The 18,657-nt window shown below is 39.9% G+C and overlaps 3 protein-coding genes across 3 annotated transcripts; 2 read left to right on the forward strand and 1 right to left on the reverse strand.

The window, feature by feature from the left end:
- Nucleotides 1-2,467: 2,467 nt before the first annotated feature.
- On the reverse strand, nucleotides 2,468-4,247 carry LOC126785271 (naringenin,2-oxoglutarate 3-dioxygenase). Its single transcript, XM_050510938.1, has 3 exons — nucleotides 3,752-4,247; nucleotides 3,163-3,591; nucleotides 2,468-2,909 (listed from the first exon to the last, which is right to left on the reverse strand). Exons 1-3 carry the CDS (start codon nucleotides 4,115-4,117, stop codon nucleotides 2,610-2,612), a joined length of 1,095 nt encoding a protein of 364 aa, XP_050366895.1. The 5' UTR covers nucleotides 4,118-4,247; the 3' UTR covers nucleotides 2,468-2,609.
- Nucleotides 4,248-14,638: 10,391 nt separating this feature from the next.
- LOC126795628 (gibberellin-regulated protein 1-like) lies at nucleotides 14,639-15,284 on the forward strand. The gene is made up of 2 exons (XM_050522435.1): nucleotides 14,639-14,806; nucleotides 14,926-15,284. The coding sequence occupies exons 1-2, from the start codon at nucleotides 14,671-14,673 to the stop codon at nucleotides 15,105-15,107; spliced, it is 318 nt and encodes a 105-aa protein (XP_050378392.1). The 5' UTR covers nucleotides 14,639-14,670; the 3' UTR covers nucleotides 15,108-15,284.
- Nucleotides 15,285-16,859: 1,575 nt separating this feature from the next.
- Nucleotides 16,860-18,505, forward strand: LOC126795317 (uncharacterized). The gene is made up of 3 exons (XM_050522162.1): nucleotides 16,860-16,975; nucleotides 17,099-17,544; nucleotides 17,846-18,505. Exons 1-3 carry the CDS (start codon nucleotides 16,894-16,896, stop codon nucleotides 18,428-18,430), a joined length of 1,113 nt encoding a protein of 370 aa, XP_050378119.1. The 5' UTR covers nucleotides 16,860-16,893; the 3' UTR covers nucleotides 18,431-18,505.
- Nucleotides 18,506-18,657: the final 152 nt, after the last annotated feature.

Here is an 18,657-nt window from a genome sequence, read left to right on the forward strand (position 1 = left end):
TAATAAAAAAAGAACCAGAGATGTGGGCTGTCTCTCAACTAGAGGGTTCTAAACCCCTTTTCAAAAAAAGATATCAACTCTTCAAAATATAAGTATTACCTACTCCTGGAAAACTGATACGAACAAGTGAAGAAATAATACAAAATATATTAATGAAATAAACAAAAATGTATGAACTATGAACCGGTATGAAGCATATTGACTTGACTATCTAAACTCTGATTTGAACGGGTAAAGACAAGATTTTTTCATCATTTAGTTTAGTGAAACTGTAAAAGCAGACACAGGATCTACATAGTGTGAAAGTGAAACAAAGAGTTCTGTTTATTGGTCAATAATTCGTGTCTTAATCAATAATTTCATTAATTTGTTTTCGATCTATTATTGGTCAGGTGTAAGAAATATCCAATCTGTCAACAGAAAAACTCCACTAACGACTAATTGATCACTAATTTATATAGCTAAACGAATAATGAAGAGCCACATTGCCTCATGATCCCCAGCAGCAGCAGGTCTTCTACGTACCAGACTAATTACGTGGTCTAATTTGACAACATTGTGAGACAAATTCATATGATCGATCAAGATTTACACAACGAAGTCGATCGGGTCTTCTTTTCTGGTAAGTGAGATTATATCCTAGAGAGTAGAGACGAATTCAATATCTGTTCTAGACTTCTAGTTCTTGAAAACGTAGTTACCCTGACGCTAGCTCAACTAGTCTCTACTTATTACTCTTGTAGTTGGCCACAATTTTTAAATATATAGACACTTCGTCACTTCATCGATCTTTAATACTTTACAATACGTACAAGGCGAATTCCAGTACGCACATGAATCTTACCTCAACAGTCAACATATATATTGAACAAGCTCCTTGTTATATGCAATATTGTAGACCAAAAGATGGAGACCCAGGCCGATATACTCTTCAATTTCCAACTTCACATCCGGAAATTTTTTAGTTCCACACCAGAACAGACATGAACTTTTAGAAAAGCGAGAAAATTATTTAGTCACGTTTTATTGCATGAAGATCCAAAGACAAAAGGACACTAACCACCGTTTCCTGTGGACAGGCAATATATTGATCCAACCGGTACCTGCATGAGATTCTGTCTATTTCATATGAAGTGCAAAAGTATAAAGACTTGTCGATCAGTGGCTAGTGTTTCCTTCACGTATTTCTTAAATGTAGTTACTTCATTACTTTTCTCATATCGGTTTCTGTAGCCTTAATGTCCTCATCATCATCACTTCTACTATGAAATTCTACAAATTAATCCGATCATATTGATCATAACACACCATGTTTCAAAAAAGATATTGATCAATTTCAAGCAAGGACACACGTACATTGATCTTACTAAGTCTTGATCAGAAAACAAAACAATTATAAATTGGTGACGCTAGTACTTCTATTTCAAGCAGTCAGCCGGTTGATTCAGATGTGCCTTAACGAGTCGGATAAAATTGTGATTTAGGTAAGTTCTCTAGACGTCTCACACTTTCACGGCTGAGCAGACAGATGCATCCGGCTAGTAGAACCTCCTTTAAGAGAGTTGATGACTTGATGACACTTGCAGGATCTTTATTGTTTTACCATTGATAAAGAAGAAATAGGATTTGTCAAGAAGCTTATACATTCATTGCTAATCAACTTGTCATTTGCTTTTCTGTTCAATTATCTCACATTACATAAGCTGGCAAATATACCTCACCCAGAAAGCCCAACTAATTGCCCATCAACCTGGGTTTCGGTTGGCCCAAGTTCCCAACATGGTCATGGATTAGCAAGGGCCAGTTTTACGATGTACCTGTATAAGAACGGACAAGATCCTAAACGTCCTAAACTTAGAGCTCCTTCTTTCCCATTCAATTTTTACAACAAATATTTAGAAACGTGTAAAATGTTCTGAGTAAGGTAATTACTTATAATAGAACTATAATTACTGAAACAAGAATCCACTTTATCAGAATGACAAAAAATTTATAGTACACACCTATAAATACGGGTACTATATATAAGTGAGTACCTTAAAACATTATGCAAATAATATATATTATGAAAATGAAATTTAAATCAATGGCAGACTTTGATTCCAACTTGCAATTGATTTTAAATTGTAAGTGCTAAAGATGTGCAACAGTGTTGGTTAAACTTCATTAATCTAACTATTTGAGCCTTTGTGGGCCCTATTTGAGTCTCTCAAATTCATCTTCTGTTTGTATGTAGGATGATAAATTATTTGGTAAATTCTCAATGTAAATTTCACTTCTCCCATTGAGCAAGTCAATCTCATATTACCCAAAAGAGGAATGGCACTCGCTGGCATGCTCATTTATGCTCATGTACTCGTGATCTTCTATACCAACCAATGGATTGACACATTTCGTATTGGTAATCTAGTACTAAGGTGGTTGAAGTTGGCCTAGCACTACCTGGAGGCTCCATAACAAAACATAATTAACGCAAAATTAATCGAACATTTTATTTTTGACCTATTCATTTCATTCCACAATAACATGCATGGAATGGGGGCACATGGCACAGCAGTCATAAATAACAGAACAAGAAAGCTAGGCACATAGCACTATAGCAGTAGTACTTAAGCAAAGATATTATCCACTGGCTTGACCTCAAGTTTAGCTTTCTCCGAGTCATGCAGTTGCTCCTTTGCAAGCTTCTTCAGCCTTGCTAGCTCAAGGTCCTTGCTCATCTTCTTCTTGTACATCTCAGTGTAAGTCATCGGCTCCTCCAGAATGGGTTTCTCTCCCTCTCTGACCTTCAGCGGGTACACTATTGCCTCCTGAGCTGGGTTCTGGAATGTCGCTATAGACAACCTGCTGTGGTTCGAGTTCACCACTGCCTGGTGATCGGCATTCTTGAACCTCCCATTGCTCAGAAACTGTTCCGTCACCAAATAATGTGTCACTTCATAAAACTATTACAAGTAACATAATAGCTAATTGACCCAATTGAGAATAGTACTGAATCGTTGGTATGAAGTAATATTGATGTCACAACTCACTACTGAAAGAACTTGGACCAAAACGAGTTTGATATAAATAACAATTGAAATCACATAAAGACTGTGACACAACAATTAACAATCAAGAATAATTAATTGAACTAATAAAGACGGGTCCAGGATTACTTACATGTCCATGATCTCCAAGGTTGACCACAAAGGCTCCTTCCACAGGTTGAACGGTGATCCACGTCTTCCCGCCGTCCCTGGTGGCCTGAAGTCCACCGACTTGGTCCTGAAGCAAAAGAGTAATGGTACCCGGATCGGTGTGGCGTTTCAGTCCGAGAGTGAGGTCCGGCTGGGGGCACTTCGGGTAGAAGTTCACCACAACCTTTTGGTCCATGTCGACACATGCCTTGGTCAATGCCTCCTTCTCTAAACCCATGGCCTCTGATAAAACCTCCAACATCTTACATGCCAAGCCCATCAGCTCGTCACTATACTGTTTGGTCACATCTCTCCACCCCTCCGGCTTGTCCGGCCACCTCGAGTAGTCACGGTGGCGCACCGGGTAGGAGAAGTAGGTCACAATCTCACGCCAATCCTGCACTGCCTCTCCCTAGCAATATAGGATAAAAATGCGTCAAGATCGTGACAATTGTTGATTCATTTTCTAACAACTTAATAAGAACATAAATTATGCAAGCCCTAAATTTTAACATTTTATATTAATTTGTAACGTTAATCAAAGTTAATTTGTAACGTTTTATATTAATTACCTGTAAATGGCTGGAGACGATGAAACCGCCCTTTTTGCCACCGGACATGTCAAACCGAAGCTTTTCCTCCGGCGGCAAAGCGAAGAATTCTCTGGCAAGACTAGTCATTTCGGAGATGAGCTTGGGGTCGATACCGTGATCAACAATCTGGAAAACGCCCCAGTCCTCGCAGGCCTCGACAATCTTCTTGCAAATCTCAGCGCGGCGGCCTTCGACCTCTTCGATGCCGGCGAGGGAGATAACCGGAATATCGTTGCTGAATTGGTTGTAGGCCACCTTAGGGCGCTCATCTTCGTCGCGGACGAAGCTCTGTTGGAGGGTCTTCTCCCCCGCTATGGCGGTAAGGGTAGTAGGACCAGGGGCCATTCTGATATATGCTCTCTAACTCTATCTGCGAAACTTGATGTTTCAGGCCACAGTTTTTGGGGAGATAGAGAAGTGAAAGATACAATGAAGAAGATGATGTGAGTTATGGGGTGGGGGGTGAGAGGTGGTATATATTATGAGATTAAATGGCGTGAGAAAGAGGATGGCAGCTACAACTACCTCCAATCTCGTGAGTGAGCTCCTCGTCTTCGAGTCATCACAGATTAGCCTCAAGCTATACCAAACCCTTATTTTTTTGGTTTCATAGATATTTGGCATTCTATGGACCGGACATTGGATTTTTGCTAGTTATTAAGAGTATAGTTCTTGTTGTGGATCCTAAATCATCCTAATAAGAAATTAAGGGCTACAAAGTCTTTGATGTGACTGTCGCGGTCATATAATCTGTAAAATGTAATCAAGCAAGTCCTGATGTCTGCACAGTGAAAAACAATGGAAACTCCACCCAAATTTTTCTATCATGCAGTCAGTTTTTATAAATTGTTGGTAATCGACTACTCGGTTATTCTAAATTGTTAATATTCAATAATTAATGCAGGATAAAACCCATTTTAGCATTAAATGTGAATATTTATCTGTGAGTTTATGTAACCACCACACTATTGCTTGGGCCAAAATGGTGGAAATCACAAATTATTTCTGATGGCCTAATCAGTACATGTCATGTCTAATGGAGGTTAACTCAATATAGAGATCACGTAAAAACCGAAGCTACAGGCTATGGCCGTAATATTAACATCTAAGACGAGTGACATTCTAAGATTCTAATTAGTAGGAAGGTTTTGAGTTCGAATCTGATCTTATTTAAGTTGTTGATTGTGGCCTAAACTAAATAGAAATTTAGAAGTAGAAGAGGAAAATAATTGCGAAATTCATAGGGAGTGAGATGGGGGACACGTGATATTCACCTAACCAGACTAGGAGGGTCGGAGCTGGGTAGGACACGTGCATACCAACCCGGATAGTTGTTTGTTGACATTTGATCTACATGCTTGCGTATACACCTTTGGTTTTTCCACAGTGGTGGACCTAAGATTGTAATTTTGGGTGAAATTGAATTTGCCAAGAATTTTTTTTCTTGCTGTGTGGGACTGAGGGAGTGAGGGACCGAACTAGCTGAAACACTCGACTGTGGAGGGAGGCCGGAGAGCACCGTCGAGGCACCAAAAGAAATGACGTTGTGAAACGCAGACTTCGTCACTGGCGCTGCTTTGTCATTGAAATTAAAGGTTGTGTGGCTGAGATACGAGGGATTAATGCTTAGTATTTAGTATTATTAGCTGATTGGGTTTCACACATCCTATTGGGCCAAGTTTAATTGTTTAGAGGGTTATATATTAGTGTATATATATACACATAACATTAGGATTTTTTTGGCCGTGAGAAAAGGGTGGACTTGAGTCCACTCAGCAATGTACTAGGTCCACCCCTGGTTTTTCATTCAAATTTCTTTAAAAAAATTATCAATAAATTTATTTTTGTTAATAACAATTTCTAATACCACCAGGAAGATTTTATTAACTGCGTGCTAGTTCAAAGTTCAAACATCGTGCTGCCTAGCAGGGAGAAAAACCATGCGAGTCTTCATCCCTGTCCGGCAATGAGTCTAGCGCTGCTGTCGGACGGGAATTCAATGGCTCTTTGTGGTCAGTGAGAGAGTTGGAGTATAGGGGATCAAGGTGGTCGCTGTTTTCTGATTTTCCCTTGATGGTTGTTTTCTCGTCGGTGTATGCTTTGTTTCTGGCTTGAGGTTGCGGGTATGTGTTGGATTCGTGGGGATGTCTTGGATTTGATTGCAATAGCTTCGATCTGGATTAAATCTGCCTGATTTGTCTCGGGTTTGGGTTGTTTTGATCATGACTGGGTGCCCCCATGAAGGAAGGAGGACGACGACGATGCTCAAGGGTGGCGACGACGGCCTTGTATGTTCTTCTTGTGCAGAGAAGTTTCGTTGCCATGATGCGGTGAGAATGACGGTGGTGGTTTTGGCAGCGTTAGAGATGGCACAAGTTGCATCAACGGTGTTGATGACTTGACGGGGAGAGTCGGTGGCGATGGCGGCTTTGGTCTCTTGCTAGGGTTTTCAATTTGGTCTTTTGTAGTTATTTTTATTTTTTCTGTTGTAGTTAGTTTGCGACATATGTGCATAATAAGTTCCTTCTTTGTGCTTGTATTGGATCTCCTAGCTTCTCATGGTTTGTTCATAGGTGTAGTGGTTGTTGTGCTTCATGGCTAGAATAGGGTACTTACTACGTGTCCATTGTTTTTTTCTGGTTTCTTTTATGTATTCCGTGATGTAATTGTGGTTCGAGCCATAAATACTTGTCTACCGGGATGGAGTAGCGGTTGAATGTGTTGAGTATTTGGTCTTCTTGGCTCTTGTTGAATGAAAAGTTTCCATCCAAAAAAAAAAGTCTAATACCACCAGATGCTAGCTGAAAGCTATTCCAAGTTTCTAACCACGACTCAACCTACAAAATACAATACGATCTGATCACGTCAAAGACTTAAGACTAAGTTGTAAAAGGTTATATGAGGGCTAAATAAGCTAATTAATCAGGCTTAACAACAAGTACGTTATACACTACGTTAGGTATAGAGAAAGATGCAAGATTAGTACATAATGAAGTTATTACTGCCTTAATTGTAAAACCTAATTCATAAACGCAGGTGGATACGCTACTCATACACAATAATTAAATGAAGCAATTAAAGCAAAAAAGTTCAATGCAAAAGAAGAACAAAGGAATTGCACTTGATCGGTAACCGGGTGAAGATATATATCCTTAATTCCTCACCACAGTTATCTCTCGGTCCCAGGGAAGATGATGAATTATCTCTGTAACTATATGTATGTATGTATGTAAGACTTGCATATAATATGGATTTAATTAATCAAGTATAAACAGTTAAATCAAACAAAAGATTAGATGACTATATAAACACAAAAAAATATGAAATTGTGTAAAGTTTGAAAGAAAACAGAACCATAACCTGAAGGATCTAACCTGAATCGCCACTCAAGAAATCAGTATTGCTTATATTAATCTTACACCGAAAATGTCATATAAATAACCCTATAAAGTGTACAATTATCCTATTTCTACTAATTACTCCGTAAATTTCTCATTCAATCACGCTCACGTTAATACTTCCCCTCAAGTTGACGCATACACATCAACCATGCCAAACTTGCTAAGTGAGTCATAAAGTGTCCTTTTAAACACTCATTTTGTGAGCATATCGGCAAGTTGCTTTTCTGTATGAACAAAAGGAAAAATAATGATTTTCGCGTCTAGCTTCTCCTTTATAAAGTGACGATCAACCTCCACATATTTTGTACGATCATGTTGCACATGATTATGTGAAATATCAATAGCTGCCTTGTTGTCACAGTACAGTTGCATAGCACACTTAGGCTTAATACCAAATTCGCACACTCCATGAACCATACATCTGTACTCTGCTTCAACACTAGATCGAGCTACCACTTTTTATTTCTTACTCTTCCATGTAACAAGATTACCCCCAACAATGGTAAAGTACCCTGATGTGGATCTCCGATCTGTAATATTTCCAGCCCAGTCTGCATATGTCAAGCCACAAACCTCAGAAATATTATTGTGATTAGAAAACATTACTCCTCTCCCTGGAGCTGACTTCAAGTACCTCAAAATCCTTACAACAGCATCCATGTGGTCCACACTAGGATTATGCATGAACTGACTCACTACACTCACTGCATACGCAACATCTGGTCTGGTATGTAATAAATAAATCAGGCGTTCAACTAACCTCTGATAACGAGTTTTTTCAGTAGGCACTTGATCTGGATACTCTACTAACCGATGATTCTGCTCAATATGAGTATCAATGGGAGTGCAATCCAACATACATGTCTCTGTTAGTAGATCAAAGATGTACTTCCTCTGACACAGATAGATACCATCATTTCCCCGGGCTACCTCAATGCCCAAGAAGTACTTGAGTGTACCTAGGTCATTCATCTCAAACTTTGTGGCTGGCTGTTTCTGTAATCTATCCACCTCAACAGTATCATTCTCAGTAAGTACCATATCATCAACATATATAATTAGGGCTGTTACATTCCCTTGTTGATGTCTGAGAAATAATGTGTGGTCTGAATTACTCTGTATGTAGCCAAGTTTCCTCATGAATTATGAGAATCTTCCAAATCAAGCACGAGGTGACTGTTTAAGACCATACAAAGACTTTCTCAATCTGCATACAAAGTTACTTGGAGAAGCGGCCACATATCCAAGTGGAAGATTCATGTACACTTCCTCTATAAGGTCTCCATGAAGGAATGCATTCTTAACATCAAACTATCTAAGTGGCCAATTTAAGCTAGCAGCACAAGAGAACAATATATGAATAGTGTTTATCTTTGCAACAGGTACAAATGAATCATCATAGTTTATGCCATATGTCTGGGTGAACCCTTTTGCTACTAGGCGTGCTTTATACCGGATCACTGACCCATATGGATTATGCTTTACTGTAAACACCCAACGACATCCCACAGTCTTCTTGTCATGTGGTGGAGATACAAGCTCCCAAGTTTTGTTCTTTTATAATGCTTCCATCTCTTCCTCAATTGCTTTCCCATTTTGGATTCCCCAAGGTATCCTGCACTTTGTTAGGTACTGATACAGTAGATATTTGATTCACAAATGATTCATATGACTTAGACATTCTTTTAGTAGACATAAAATTTGCCACATGATACTTAGTTTTAGCCTGAAGGGTAGGTTCATATTTTTTTGTTGGTTGACCCCGAGTAGACCTATTTGGCAAGACATATTGTCTACTATGAGCCTCACTAGTATTAGCCCCAATAGAATGACTAAACTCAGATGAGTGATCTTTCGTACCAGGAGAACATTGGTCAGGTGTAGAAGTACGGGAGACATGAGGGGCAGTTGTGTTGTCATCTTCTGGTACCTGAATCTCTGGAGTGACGACACCAGAATCATCCGGTGGTGCATGTGTAGTTGATACATTGGTAATCTCAATTGAACCTGTGACCTTATCTACTGGCTTACTTGTCTCCCCCTCTCCATGATACAACTCTTCAAAATATGAATTCTCCCCCTGAAGAGCAGTATCAGAAGAGGAAAAATAGCTCATGTCCTCAAAGAAAGTAACATCCATAGTGACATAGTACTTCTTGGTAGGTGGATGATAGCACCGGTACCCTTTCTGATGTCCTCCATACCCAACAAACACACATTTAACTACCTGGGCATCTAACTTAGACCTCTGGTGTTTTGGAAGATGGACAGAAGCAACACAACTAAAAACATGGGCACGAAAATTATGAAAAGAGGGTAATGAGACATGAGATGTAAGAACCTCATATGGAACTTTTTCCTGAAGGACACGAGAGGAAGGACGATTAATAAGGTGGGGAAAATGATGACAACATCACCCCAAAGATACTTAGGTATATGGGCACTAAAAAGGATACACCGAGCCATATCAAGTAAATGACGATTTTTCATTTCAGAAACACCATTATGCTCAGGTGTGTAAGGACACGTTGTTTGATGAACAATTCCGTGTGTGTTAAAGAACTCCTGAAAGACATGATTCACATATTCTTCCCCATTATCAGAACGAAGAACTCTAATTGTGACATTATATTGTGTTCGGACAGTGGTATATAAGGCTTGAAAAGCCGGAAAGACCTTATCTTTAGTTTTGATCAGTGTTCTAAAAAGCGGTCTAGGCGGCGCATAGGCGCTAGGAGGTCACCCACCGCCGCGCTTTTTACCTCGGCGGCCATCTGTGGCGTTTTGTGAATTAGGCGGCGCTATTCAGTTCTAGGTGGTCTAGGCGGCCTTATTCAGTCCTAGGCGGTCTAATCGGCCCTATTTAGTCATAGGCTGTCAACCATCATTTGACATTTAAAAAAGAACTAAAAGAGGCCGCAACTCTCACTCTGTCTATTTTCTGAAAACAGAATGTCATCAACAGAAGAATAGAAAAGAAATATGAATATTAAGTTTGAGTCCCATACTAAATGAGTTATGAAATAATTTGGAGAGAAATAAATTGAGATTTAGTATTATTGCATTTGTTTAATTATTTATCTTTTTTCAAATATTTTTATGGACTTTTTACTTAAGTTATTGTGAATTTAGACTATTTTAAATATTTTTAAAATTAATATTAAAATTTTTATATATTTTTAATCATTAAAATAGTGTAAATATATGTATAAAAATAAATAAATATTTAATAATTCGAAATCGCCTAGGAGGCCGCCTAACCGTCTAGGCGCTAGGAGATGAATGTCCGCCTGCATACCGCCTAGCGCTTTTTTAGAACCTTGGTTTTGAGAAGAACAATCCAGGAAAGACGGGTGCAATCATCAATAAATGACACATAATACCGCATCCCCGACACAGTAGACTCTTTGGAGGGTCCCCAAACATCAGAATGAATTAATTCAAAAGGAAGAATACGGTTATTAGAAGTACTAGAGGAATAAGTAGATCGATGACTGTTGCCCAAAACATATGTCTCACAACGTAAAAGTGACTCATCCACACTAATAAACAAAGTAGGCATAGATTGTTTAATAATACTAAAAGATGGATACCCTAAGCGATAATGTCATAACCAAACTTCACTTAGCTTGTCAGAAGTTGGGATTAAAGCGGTCCGAGATTGTGCTCCTGGTTTCTCCCCCGCATATGTCTAATTCAGATGCCCCCGACCAATTAACTCTCAGGTGAGAAGATCCTGAAATATCACATACATCACAGAGCATTGAGCGTCAGTGTTCAATTGGGGAACATAGATCAAATGATGAGATAAAGCAGGTACATATAGCACATTGTGAAGCTCTATTGTGGGAGTAATACGAACTGACCCTTTCCCTAATACAGGGAAGGCCTCACTATTAGCATTAGTAACAAAGGATACTGGTGGAGGAGACAATACGGTAAAATAAGATTGGTCATAAATCATATGATTAGACGCACTAGAATTAATAATTCATGTATCAAAACCAACAAAGTTAGAAATATTTAAAGCCATACCAATTTTTCCACGACCAGCTATGGATGCGTTAGGTATTGCTTCTCCTGCTGTATGATGATCATGTCCAACCACACCGTAGATATCTGGTTCACAGACGAATTGAATCGCTGCTTTCGCCTTGGGACGATAATTAGGCCTCTTAGGCCGAACTTACGGATATATGTGAAAGCTGTAATTTGGTTAGAGGGTTCAGTCTTTCTGAGCAATTCCCCTTTCGCACTGTTATGCTTTGCATCAAGACCTTTTAGGAAATGGTGAACTCGCTCAAGCTCCTTCTCGTGTTGGTACCAAACAATATCCGCTTGATTCTTGATCATGCAAGGACGTTTCATATCAATCTCAGCCCAAATAATTTTTAGTTTGGTAAAATATTGCGCCACCGGTTTCCCATCTTGTTGCATTGCCAAAGCTGTGCACATTAACTCATGAACCTGTATGAAATCAGAGTCATTAGTATATAAGTCTTCCAGTGTCTGCCATATTGCCTGCGCAGTGTCACATGCCTCCACCAAATCAACTATCTCATCATTCATAGCTTTCCACAAGACTGACATCACAAGACCATCATCGTCGTCCCACTTAGTGTAGGCAATAATATCATCTGCACTAGGAGCCATAGTTACGTCGGTTACATGCCCCATCTTATGCATTTCTCGAAGATGAGCTGTCATAAGTCTCTTCCATTTACGAAAATTGGTCCCATTAAGTTTGGTTCCTCTAAAGGAACCACTGTCAGAACTCTTGACAGATACCTCAAATTTCGGAACATCACTGATGTGAGAACTCTCAGCTTCGTCTCCAGAATTCATTGAAAAAATAAATTTAAAAATCAGGAATTATATAGCGGAAATCCCAAAAAATTGATATGAACTTGTCTTGGGTGCACGTGCACTGTCGGTGAACCTGCACTGACAACCAAGACTAGCAAATCTGGGTTGGACTGCTGGAGCAGGTAGGATTGAATTCGGTCCGGGTTGAGTCGGGTCAAATCTGGTTCGGGTCAATCTGGTCCGGGTCGAAGCTGGTCGGGTCGGGTCGAAGTTGTCCGGATTGGGTCGAAGCCAGTTCGGGTTGGGTCAAATGCGGGACGGGTGGGTCGAATCCAATCCGTGTGGGTCTTCGGGACGAAATTCGGAACTTGGGATGGAGAGCTTGATGCGGCGGAGCCGGAAAACGCTGCAAAATCGCCGACCAGGACACAAACTAGTTAAGGCCTTTGACATCTGATTCTCCTTTCATTGATGACGACTGAACCAGCTATCACCACCAGAGTACGACGGCAAGAAGGTAAAGGCGACTGTGCAGGCGCACTGGCCGGAGTAGAGCCGATAGGGTAGGAAGGACGGCGCGTGCGTCGGGGTCGCGAGGATGGAGGAGCAGAGGTTGAAGACGATCTTTTCCCACCAAATAAGCAAACCAACAGCTTTCCAAATGGCAGGGGCTTTCTTTGATGAAATCAGTGAATCATAATCGACCCGGTATTCACAGCAGGTATGAGGCGGTTCCGGGTACGTCGGGGAGAAGCTCCGAGCTGGCGGTGACAACGAGGTCGTCGGCCAGGCTTGCACCAAATGCTGGACGGGAAGGACCTCGTCGGCCGGGCTTGCTGCCGGAGAAAGAAAAAAGAAAAATCTCAGAAAAAACAGAGCAAGTTCTTCGTGCTTTGATACCAAGAAAAAATCAGTATTGCTTATATTAATCTTACACCAAAAATGTCCTATAAATAACCCTATAAAGTGTACAATTATCTTATTTCCACTAATTACTCCGTAAATCTCTCCTTCAATCACGCTCACGCTAACAAATCTAAGTAATGTCTTCTGCACTTCTCTTACGTGCTATTCGCCTGAACTGGCTATTCTCTTATGAGATGTATAGTTTTCTTGACCGATGATGAGAGAGTAAAGAGACCTTAATCCTCCTGCCGTACGTAAAAGTACCAGAATCATATATCTTCCAATTAAACATAGCTATATTAATACACATATATAAAAGTCTCCATGAGTTAGCTAGAATCTCAATAGTTCTCTAATTGCTTAAAGCACAAGAATTAGGGGGTCTTCATTGTTCGTTATCCGGATTGTACGCATTGGAGGATTGTGTGACTTCACTAATTTATATGGAAGCCTTATTGCATAAGAACACACTTAATGAACATGGTCGGTATATGCAGGACTGTTTAAGATGGATTCTCTTCATGAGAAGGATTTGGGAACAATAGCTCTGTATAAAGCTAGGTCTCTGCCAGGGCCTAGTTGATTGGTCAAGCTCAGTGTTTCGACTCAAATGAGAAGAATGGACATGGAAGCACAGAGGTTTTCATGTGAAGGAGCAATTTCGTTCCTTTGCAGATTTTGATCCGAAGTCACCACTCTTTCTTCTCCCCCACCGGTCCTGATCTTAGCTCCTCGGCTAGGTACCTACCATTTTTTCCTTCTTGGCCTCTCATTAGAAGCAAAACTCCAGAAGAGCACTAAAGCACTTCCGTCTGGCGTTGACACTATTTAGGTTTAGGCTTGCCCTTGAAATGGTATATATACCAAGAGGGAGTTGTTTTTGATCTTTTATGTGCAGAGCCAGAGATCGAGACTATGGAATTTAAGGGTGCATTTCAGAGGGTATCCAGGAAACATATTGATCCCTTGCGAGATGTGAAGAGCAAGGCCGATCGCGAGTTCGGTTATATGTTCGGAAGAAGAAACTTCACGTCACGACCATGTAGAGGGTAGTTATTCACTTATTTGAGCCTGATATCAAGCTGGTTCGTATACAAGGTATTGAACTGGAGATTCCATTTTCTTGGGTGGCAAACAACTTAATCCACTCTGAGCACTTTCTTCATATCTGTGTGTATAAGAAAGTACCAAGTTAATAGTAATAGCTATGCCTTACGGTCTTAATCAACTTAATCAAAATGATATATCGACGTAATCTATCAAATACGTTCAATACATGCATTTAACTGACATTAACATGTATCGCACTCATAGTACTTCTTTATACGTACGGAGAGGCCATTCCGGTCTTACTAGATGCAACAGAGCTGGCCGTATACACCCAATAGAGTGAGTGAGGCTGACAACATATGCTAGCTATATCTTTGTAGATTCAAATTAATCAAACTAATGTAATCATAGAGAGAAAAAAGAGTAACATTTGTTGAAACAACAACATGGGTGCAGTCTGGCATTTCAGTATTATGACCTTCTCCGAGACCCCTTGAACTGTGAAAAGAAACAATTGAATAATTGCAATTGGGCACCAGACAGAGAGGCATTGACAGTCCCACCTCCCTTACTTCAACCTCAAACCCTTAGCTGCCATGTTCTACTGAATCAGTGACTTACCTTCTTCCATCTCTATATATACACACTATCTTACACCATTCTCTCTCGCTACTCTTGCATCAAGCATTTCACATACTTGACATCTTCTTCTTATCCCTCTTCTCAATTAGTAAAATGGGAGCCTTGTCGAAAACGCTGACGGCTTCACTGGTGCTCTGTTGCGTGCTTCTTCTCCTCGCCGAAGTAGATCACCATACCGTCATGGACCTCACTCATGGAGCAGCTCCCAACCCCTTACCCCCGGCCATAGGTACTTACAAGTTTATATTGCTTGATTGATCTCTTTTCATGCTAGCTAGCTTTAAATGTACGTACGCATGACTATAGATTATGCGTAACCCTAAACGTATATGTGAATTAATAATGCAGATTGTGGAGTGGCTTGTGATGGAAGGTGCAAACTATCGTCGCGGCCGCGCCTGTGTAAAAGGGCCTGTGGAAGTTGCTGTAACAGGTGCAACTGTGTTCCTCCGGGCACTGCTGGTAACTTGGATGCTTGCCCTTGCTATGCTAATCTCACCACCCACAACCAAACCCGCAAATGCCCTTAATTATTCCATTTTGTTGTCAATTAATTTAAGTACATGCATATATATGCTTGCTCAGAGATGGTAGCATTTGCTGTCAGCTTGATCAATCATATATATTGTTGTCTTCCACCAGAATAAAGTTGATCATCGATCATGTCAAAAACTTGTACCTGAATCATTATTTGAGATATAATGTTGTAGGCCTCCATATGTAATTACGTATGTTTCTGCCATGAGTTTCAATACTTGTAATGAAGCATTTTTATGTCAATAAGTTCTTCTTCTTCTTCAAAATGGATCACCATGAAAGAATAATTTAGCCATAGCATACGTACAAACCTACTAGTTTCTTAATCGATTTTCCCCAATCCCACTTTCGATCGATTCTGTTGTGCATATATGAGAGTAGTAAGATTCTTCCAAAATTAAATTTAATCACAGTACGACAGGGTTCAAACTAAGCTCGATCCAGCATAGCTGTATCGAAGAATCTTGTTTTTCTTTCGATGTATATTATATTTTTGAACAAAAAATAGAGTAGATCTAGTGTGTGAATCAAAAAGAACTATTTTAATTGTTGAGTAGCTCAAGCCCGATAATTCATATTCATTTGATATGCATGAGCTGTGTTTAAGAAATAAAGTAGGTGATAGCTAAGCAGCTAATGACTTCCAAGCTGGCCTCTCTTCTCTCTTTTGATCCATGCATGAACATCATCTTTTTCTATAAGAGGCTAGGAACAATTATTGGACGAGAATGATTGGGATAAAAGAACGAACCACTTTTTTTCTGAGTTGGTCAAATTCTTTGTATCGTCTTCACGATTTCCATAATTCCATTCCTGCCTCTGCTAAGCATCAAATGATCAGTTTGATGATCTGCCGCTTCAGTTTGATCCCGAACTCGGTAGTTAACTTCCTTAATTATCAGCTTATTTAACTTCCCCCTTTTCCTTCAAAAAAAAAAAACTCCCCCCTTCAGTTTTACCCATTTCTTATGTAGAAAATAAAGAAAATTTCGCATCTAGACGTACGGGAACGATTGAGTAATAATAATAGTAATAATAATAATAATAATAATAATAATAATACCATAATAGCAACTTTAAGATAATCGTTGAAGGCAATTTCACCATTCTTGTTGGTGCTACTTTGATGCATGGATGATTTCTTCGATCACTTAGAGAAAGTGTCAAAAGTGAGTTGTACCCAAAAAAAAAAGTGTCAAAAGTGAGAAACAGATTATACCACTAACAATATCCAATTTGAGTTATGCTTTTCAAAGACATTTGTACTGCCTCTAACCTCTGCAAATGAATGCATTTTTTTTTAAAAGGAGTTTGAAACCCAACCTAGCGGGGAGGCTCAATCAAAAACCGCATTCTTTTGCTTTTGGTAATAATTCAAATTTCATAGTTTCTTTCTCAATCAAAAACCATGAAATACTTACTCGGAAAGCATCAAGCTGTCACTAAACGGCTTAATTAACCTAATCCATGAGGCCCTCTTAGGCCCGTCAAAACTGGTAGATTATGTTCCAAAAGAGAACCGACACCGTCAGCTATTTTCAAATAAAAAACCCCCAACGGCTAGTTCTCGCACCGGTGACGTGCACGCGCCAACGGTCACATCCTCATTGACAACCTCATTTTCAGGTTTCTTTATATAAACCGCTACGGCTTTCACCTAAAGACTCACCACACTTTCTCCCTGCATTTCAACGATTCGATCCTCAACGTTCTCCAACTCAATCTCATCTTTCGGTTTCTCCGTTCATTTTCCGGCGTTAACTTTTTCATCTGAACCCAATGGAAACCCCATCTTCAACACGACGAGTCACAAGGTCACATACTCTGGTCTCCCAGAGCAACAACACCATCCCAGTTTCAAGTGCGTTGTTCTTCATCACTTTCTTGATTCAAAGTTTTCGTCTTTCTTTTTGGTTCTTTCAATTCTTGGGCCTTATGGGTTTTAATCAGAACAGGGTTTTACTAATGATGTTTAATTTTTCAGGGAAGAACAATGAAGATTCTGAAATGGGTGCATCGAAATCAAGAACAAGAAATGGGAAAAACCAACAACAACAGCAAGACCGGTCTGCTCTGATCGACATAACCAACGATTCTCCGATTGTGGGAGTTGCAATGCAGACTCCATCGTCGGCGATCATGAAACTGAGGAGTCTCCGGGCCAGGACTACACCGGGCTCCGGCGAGGCTTTGTTGAGAGGTCAAGTCAAGACCCTGTTGCAACAAGTGGAGGAAGAGGCAGAGCTCTCTAAGCTCTCTTTTGAAAACAGACCTTTTCCACATCTTCAAGGCCTTATTGCGAACTCACCCACTGGACTATTGGCCCCAACTCCGGCGAACACGCCGCAGGTGAATGATCTGTTAGCTGATGGAAGTGGGAGTAACATTGAGAGACCCTCTCCTATGGTCCAAGAAAAATTGATCTCTCAGGTTTGCCCCCTGAATTTCGCTTGACTTTTATTCGTATTGGCTTATGTTTTGTGTGATTGAACCATGTTCTACAGATGGGTTTATGTCAGGGTTTAACGGTTCTGGTCATTTTTATTGAGTAATACTGAATCAATGAGTAATACATTCTGTAGTTCTAAGTTGTGTTTGACTTATGGTCTATTGTGTAAATGGGTAGTGATGGTATTGAAGTTTTGATTTAAGTTAGAAATTGGGACAAAATATTCTGATTGTCTTTTGTGTTTTTAAACCTCCAATGCTGATTCATTGGGATATGTGGTAGGTGGTATGTGACATTTTTGAAGGAAAGAATCAAGCGAGCCTTGAATCACAGAAGAGCATCCTGAGTCGATCTTTGCTACTTGATTTCTCTGAGAAATCTGAAATATCTTATTCAGAAGAAGAAGAAGACTGCTCCTCTGTGATTACCAGTGAAAGCAAAGAAAGGTCCTCCCCGGATGATGATAGTGCTTCAATGTGGTCCATTCAGGTCAATGCGAGCACCCGTGATGAAGAAGAGGATGAAGGAGAAGACTATTTTCTGAAGGGAGTTGTTGAAACTGAAGAATTGGAAGACGAGATTGAAGAGGATGATGCAGGATATGATGTTGATGAGCTGTGTGAAAGTGTAAGCAAGATTTTTGTGAATGAGAAGAGAATGATTCCCAAGTTTGAAGGAAAGCGCACAAAGTTTGTGTATAACAGTGATGATGAGATTGTTGAAGAAGTTGTAGAAGACAATACTCCACGCACGCCAGATTCAGCTGATGTTGTGTCACCAAGTGCCTTGTGCTTGAAGGGATTGCCTACACCGAAAGGAAAGCACTTGCGGTTTCTGGATGAAGACGACTCTGGTTATAGTTGCTAATCAAATAATGATTGGGTTGTCTTTCCTGATAACCACATATATCTAGGAAATACTCTTGCTTCGTTTGTTTTGGACAAGGAATGATGTCTCTTTCAGTGTTCTGAAGAACACTATGAATTTACTTTTGAATGAAAAATAACTAAATTTCTGCGGTTCTCTTATGCCCTGTATCAAGTAACTAAAGTTCTATATGATTGTGAAAGCCTACCCAGTGAGTGACCAAAAGA

This window comes from Argentina anserina, chromosome 1 (genome assembly GCF_933775445.1).
Source record: "Argentina anserina chromosome 1, drPotAnse1.1, whole genome shotgun sequence".
NCBI lineage: Eukaryota > Viridiplantae > Streptophyta > Magnoliopsida > Rosales > Rosaceae > Argentina > Argentina anserina.